We start from the raw sequence: 6,172 nt of genomic DNA on the forward strand, positions 1-6,172 counted from the left end.
TAATGTGAGTGCAAATGGTTGTCGGTCTCTGTGTGTTAGACGGGCGACCTGTCCAGGGTGTACCCTGCCTCTCACCCTGGGACAGCTGGGATAGGCCCCAGCCCCCCCTCGACCCTGAAAAAGGATAAACAGATGGATGGATGGTCATCGATCTTACCCTGCAGGGCATTCAGGACTCGTGATGTCCTCGCATTCTTCTTGCAGCCACGAAGTCTCACCTTGAGAGGAAACCACAGTACATCACATGCTTGAAAGCAAATTTAATCTCCATGTCACTTGGTTAAAAATGATAATGACATGTACCTTTGCACATGGACTTGTAATTTGAGCAGCAGTCTCCTTTTTCCAGACAGTCCTCTGAGCAGTGGCAGGCATGGTCTTCATTCCTCTCCTCCCTACACCGTTCCTGTTTGCATTCAAAGCCTCCCTCTGAGCACAAACAGGAAGTCAGTTCATTGATTATTTCCGTGTGTGAAAAATAACATTTTCACAGGATTCTCTGCAGTTCTTTGAGAATCTAAGCACATGCAATGATTCAGCTTGTAGAAGCAACTTCAGCAGCAGTAACCTAAGTAAGTCTAGTCCACTGGTCCACTCGTCTTTGCAACACTGCTCCAGTTGACTGAGGTTGATGGTTATTTGTTTGTGCACAGATCTCTTAATGATCTTTTTCTTCTTCTGTATATTCAGATAGAACTTAGCAGACCTAATCTGTGCTGCCATGCTCCTTCTTAAATTTAGAGTCCTATCCTGGCACAATATCATGAACTTTAACATTTAACATGTGAATGAAATGAATAGTTTTAGGCCTCTGAGCTCCAGCTCTTGTTCTGTTTTGGGGGGTTTGCAGTTAGCCTGAGCAGAGGTCTGACATCCACTCCTGGGAAGATGGTGACATCATGATAAGATATACATGCATTTGATTAGCAGCACCAAGCTGCTTCCTACCTGATTAATTCAGATGAAAGCAGGAAACACAACGCATCAGCGTGCTGCATCATGACAAATTCAATCTGATTACATCATAACGTTACTCTTACTGGCTCCGTTCAAGACTCTCTTGTGTTTTTTCCCTTTCATTCAGGCGTTTACAAAACTTCTGAAGGAATGTGTTATCATGTACAAAGTTGCAGTCTTACAAAGTTTTCACAAAAAGTTTCCTGAGACACTAAACGATGCTGATCCTTCACACAGCCTGGTTAGTAGGTGTGAACCCACGTCCATTAAAAAAATGACTTTCAGCTGTTCCCTTCTTCACAGCACATAGTGCTCTGTGTTTGATTTGGCATCTCAAAGGATTTTTGTCACAAAGTCCACAGAGTCTCCTCGTTCTGTAGAAACCCATCCAGCAATCAGACTCCTGGACAGCACGTTCACTCCATCACTGATCGTTAGCCATGTGGTACAAACTCTACAGAGCTTGTTGATTAAACCATTGTGTTACTGAGCCTTGAAAGTAATGCAGTGTCTCTGTGGCTCCACGACCATCTTCCAAGTCACATGTTAGACGAGCTCAGGCTGCACATTCGCCTCCAGCAGCCTCGACAGCTTGTTCAACTTTGGCTAAATTCTGCCGAGTTCATCTGCCTCCGAGTCCCCAATGAGCCCTGTTCCACTGTTTAACTGTCTTCTCCCAACCAACGTTTTCAGATCTCAGATCTCTGTTGCATAACAGAGGGTCCTAAAATGTGTTACAGATTATCCATACCCAGGCAACGCTGACGTTTTATTATACGTTTTAAAAAGAAGACCCACAAGAAGCTCATGGTTGCTGAATTCATTTGAAGATTTTTTTAAATGTTCCACAGTTGTTTACTTCATGTTTTCAAGATGAACATACAGTTATAGGTGATGCAACCGAGATTTAAATTAGCATCAGATGAAAATGAACATTTTGGCTTTTGTTAAATTTCCCTGTGTTACAAGAGAAAGTACTCATCCCGAGCTTTGTAGGCATGTTATATGAAGCATATGTAAATATCTATACTTTTTATATTAGACAGCTCTGTAGCTGTTCATTGGCTGTTACACATCTCTAAACTGCTTTTAAGGGTTTACATTGTCAGCTCGATGCAGTTAGTTGTTGACCAAGAGCCACAGACTGGGTAAGAAAACAGGAAGTGAAGAAAAGACGAGAGACATGAGCAAGTGTGTAGAAGCCTGACCTGTTTTCAGGCAGTGCTCATCAAAGTCAGAGCAGCAGCTGTAGTAGGTTTTGCAGAGATTGTCACATCTGCATCCTGGAGGGCTGGCCACCTCCAGCTCAAAGCACCTCCCCTTACAGGAGCCCGCTGAGCTGACCCACTCTGAAATGACTACAGGGAGGGGAAGGGCATGGTGAGACACACATGCTGCAAACATGCCCACATACAACGTTTACCAAGTATAATGGTGCACAGCTCTGGTATAAAATGTGTTTTTATGTCTTTAAGCAAAATCGAGAAGTCATAGTACACAAGTTCTAGCTCGGTTTGCCTCCATAACAGTCATTCAAGGTAAATTCAAGTAATTTTCCTATAACGGTTTTTGTCATCTAGATTTTCGATGTCAAAACTCATAATTAAAACACTCCTGTTGATGTGAAGTTAAAGTTAAGTAAATGCAACTCGTTCCTGCTTGAAGTTTTGTTCACATTGGCCCAACCATTAAGGAGGAAATATGTACATACAGATATATATTCACATCTATCCTGCTATGATTAGAGTGAGAAACAAAACACCAACAGCCTGTAGCTGCTAGCTCGGTGTTTTTTCTCGCTTTGATGTAACTTGGCAATACACATTTTAAACATCAATGTCATTTTGGTCCAAATGCAGAAATAAAGGTTTCCACCATATTTGATCACATCAGTCTTCAGCTCAGTTATAAGACTTTCTTAACTCAACAGCCCAGAATAAGCGTTGCTAAGACAACAAGTGTGTTCTCACTTTTAGTATGAGATGGCGGGTTGTCCCCTCCCTCTGAAGGTCGGCTGGCTTGAAACACATAAGCTCTGCTGACATCAATGCCCCACAGACAGAACGCAACCACTACCTGCAGAAAACCAGAGAGCATTTCTTTTTAACACATTTCCACTCCTCAAGGTCAAAGGTCAGGCTTGGAGGATCTCTAGAGCTGGTACAGCTTTAGTATCCTGCTCAGCAAATCTTTACAAGAACTGATGTTTTCCAAAGTACAACTTAAACCCAGATTTAAGGTGAAAGCAGCTCAGAATGGTAACGGGAGCTTTGTTTCATGCAGCTCCAACGCTTCTAATAGGTTTAATTACACAATCATGCAGTTGGACATTTTCTTGCTTAAATAAGTAAGACTTTCCCTGAAGAATCAACTAGATGGCAACTTTGTTGCTCGAAGATCTGTTAATGATGAAGCCTAAACAGTTGTGCAAGTTGCTGTGCCATGTGCACCAGGTGCACCTTTACACCCACATACAGTTGCAGATGTTGACTCTCCTCACAAGCCTGACGGTCTCCACTTTTACCCAAATAATAATAAAAAGATTCACACAGATTTACATATTCAGAGTTTCCCTCTTCCATTATGATATTTATTACTATTCAATATTTTAGACAATAAAAACACTCAAATTAGTAGAAATCTTACATGAAGTAACATAAGTTCAACCATGAGTTAGACCATGACCTGAACACCGAGTTTAGAAACAAGTGTTTGATCTAAAATGTGACTCACATCGGCGGATCTCTCACAGATCACATTTGGCCTTGACAGACAGTTTGGACGCAGGGTGACTCTGGTCACCCCAACTCTGCAGGTCAACCTCGTACGTGTCATGTATTCAGCGGTGGTAACACATCTGTGCCATACCAGGAACGCACAACACTTGTCAGTGCCATAACTGAGTTAGAAAGTCCCAAAGTAGCCCAATTAGGTCCAGATGTAACTGGATATTGTCTGTCCACTCAGCATGTAGTGGCCAGATGTTAGATGTACTGTGACTTCTCCTCCACACTACAGCTGTCATAATCTATGTCGATACAGCGCCATGACTTGTGGATCGTGTCCGGCCCTCAGAGTGCTCAAGGTTGCCAAAATCAGTATGTTATCCGGGTATTTTGACGTCAACTCAGCGTGGACTGGTGTGTTCTTTAAACTACGACGATCCAGTGACTGATGACTAATTCAGGTATAATTCATTTTTAATATACTGCGTTTGCTAATTTCAATTCATTCTAAAATGAATGATAATAAAAGTGATGATGGTGACCAAACCCACGTCCTGAAGGGAGACGGGAGTGATCCACGGTGGAACCGTTAACCTAAAGCTTTTTGCTTACCTTTACCTCCCACAGGTAAACAAATCTGCGGCATTGTTGACAATGAGCTGTTCCAGGCTATCCATCATCATCATCTGTCCCGGCGTGAGTCAGACCAAAAATAACAGCAGCAGTCATCGCTGCTGCATAATTGATACTTCGCAGACTTATGTAATGCCTTCTTTCTTAAGGTAAAGCTTCCAGGTTTGCGCGTTTGCGCTGATATCAGGCACGGAGCGATTGTCTCGCTCTCAGGTCGATACATCAGTTCTGCAGCCCTGCAATCTGTGTTTAGAGGGCAGGCGGGGCGGAGCTGGGAAACACTTTAAATGAAGCTAAAACTACACGACGCTGAAATCAAACCAACAAAACTGTCACAGTCTTACCGTACCAAATTTCCCAGAAGCATTTTCCAAAGAGTCACTCTACTTCTGGCATTCACTTAAAAAACTGAAAGATGTGACCAATGTCCGACAGAAGGTCCTCGGTGCACCTCTGCAGATCGATGAAGCACGGCGCAGGCTTCCAACTCTCTCCCGCTCTCTCTCTCTCCACTTGTTTGCCTTTGCTCTCTCTCTCTCTCTCTCTCTCTCCCTCTCTCTCTCTCCCTCTCTCTCTCTCTCTCCCTCTCTCTCTCTCTCCCTCTCTCTCGGTCTTGATCCAATAAGAGATGAAGTAATGGTAACAGCTGCGCTGTGGTACAAGAGAGCGTCAGGTCGGGGTGACGCTCCGGAGTCCGACACAGTCAGCAGCATTGAACGATCACAGAGGGAGGGAGGGGGAGGAGGGGTGTGTGTGTGTGTGGGGGGGGGGGGCACTCACGGGGAAAAGAAAACTGTATAATCTTTGATCCTGAACCGTTTACTGTCTAAAGGAATATGGTGGTTTCATTAATAATTGACCGTGATTTACGTTGATCAGACTTTGTATAATAAGCACTGCCAGCTGAGATTTAAAGGTCTCTGTAGTAGCTGCTGCGATTTTTTCAAAACAAATAAGAAAAGTGTGCGTGGACACATATTGCATGTTGCACTGAGTCAAAGTCCCAAACTGACTGCAACGAACTGTATGCTGTCTTATCAAATGCTTAGCGTTGCCTAATGACTGGTGGTGAAATGTGAGCAATGCACAGTGACTGTGAGCTGATGTTTCAGAAAAACAGAAAGCAGTCCCAGTTTCACCCCATTTTCAGACTTTATTGTAATACTGAAAATCATCTGAAAATACCAGTGAACTGTGGAAAATCCACAGGACGGGGTTTTTGAAGCCCTGTCAAACTTTAAAAGTTCATATTTCCTTTTAACACAAACAGTAGGTTGAGCTAAACATTGGTTATTTCACCAATCTTAAAATGAATTTTGGCTAAAGCAGTAAAACAGAACTGTTTAGACCGAGCTCTGCCACGTCACTCAGTGACTACAGTGAGTGCTCCCTGCATGAATACACTTTATGTTCTGTTTGCAAATGTTCCAAAACAGAGGGACTAGTGAGCCAATGCCCATGACTTTCAACAGGAAAGTGCTGCAGTGCATAAGGATGGGCTTTCCACAGTCATCTATGTAAAGAGGTGGGCAGTGAGGGCTTCTAAAGTAAACCTGTTTGCCTCTGCTTTGAGTTTTTGGGGGGTTTCTTTTACTGTTTCTATGAAATTCACACACCTCAGGAATAATTCACCAGTGCACAATCATCCCTCAGACTGGGTTCCTCTTTGTTCACAGAAGAAGGTAGAGTTTCATCCAGGATGTGGCACCACCACACCCGATGTGGAAATGAGCTCTGTCCATAGTGTGTCTTGGATCAGCCCTAGGTGGCGAGGAGGGTGGCGTTCCACTGGAGGTGCTGGAGCGATTCTTAGTGTTTTATTTAGAAATCAGAAGAAACACATGGTTGCAAATTAG

At 43.4% G+C, this 6,172-nt stretch overlaps 1 protein-coding gene across 2 annotated transcripts in view; it reads right to left on the reverse strand.

Annotated features, from left to right (window-relative positions):
• Positions 1–5,009, reverse strand: part of enpp2l (ectonucleotide pyrophosphatase/phosphodiesterase 2-like) — a 35,788-nt gene extending 30,779 nt beyond the window's left edge. Inside the window, exons 1-5 of one of the 2 annotated variants that reach the window (XM_082522551.1) lie at positions 4,666–5,009; positions 2,928–3,033; positions 2,166–2,315; positions 304–429; positions 158–218 (exon numbers count right to left, since the gene is read on the reverse strand). In XM_082522551.1, the coding sequence (XP_082378677.1) occupies positions 158–218; positions 304–429; positions 2,166–2,315; positions 2,928–3,033; positions 4,666–4,683 (461 nt within the window). In that variant the 5' untranslated portion in view covers positions 4,684–5,009. Of the gene's footprint in view, positions 1–157; positions 219–303; positions 430–2,165; positions 2,316–2,927; positions 3,070–4,665 lie in introns of those variants that run through there. The other variant, XM_082522550.1, reaches the window with a different exon arrangement.
• Between the last annotated feature and the right edge of the window lie 1,163 nt (positions 5,010–6,172).

This window comes from Aulonocara stuartgranti (assembly GCF_965226115.1).
Source record: "Aulonocara stuartgranti genome assembly, chromosome: 22".
Classification (NCBI taxonomy): Eukaryota; Metazoa; Chordata; class Actinopteri; order Cichliformes; family Cichlidae; genus Aulonocara; species Aulonocara stuartgranti.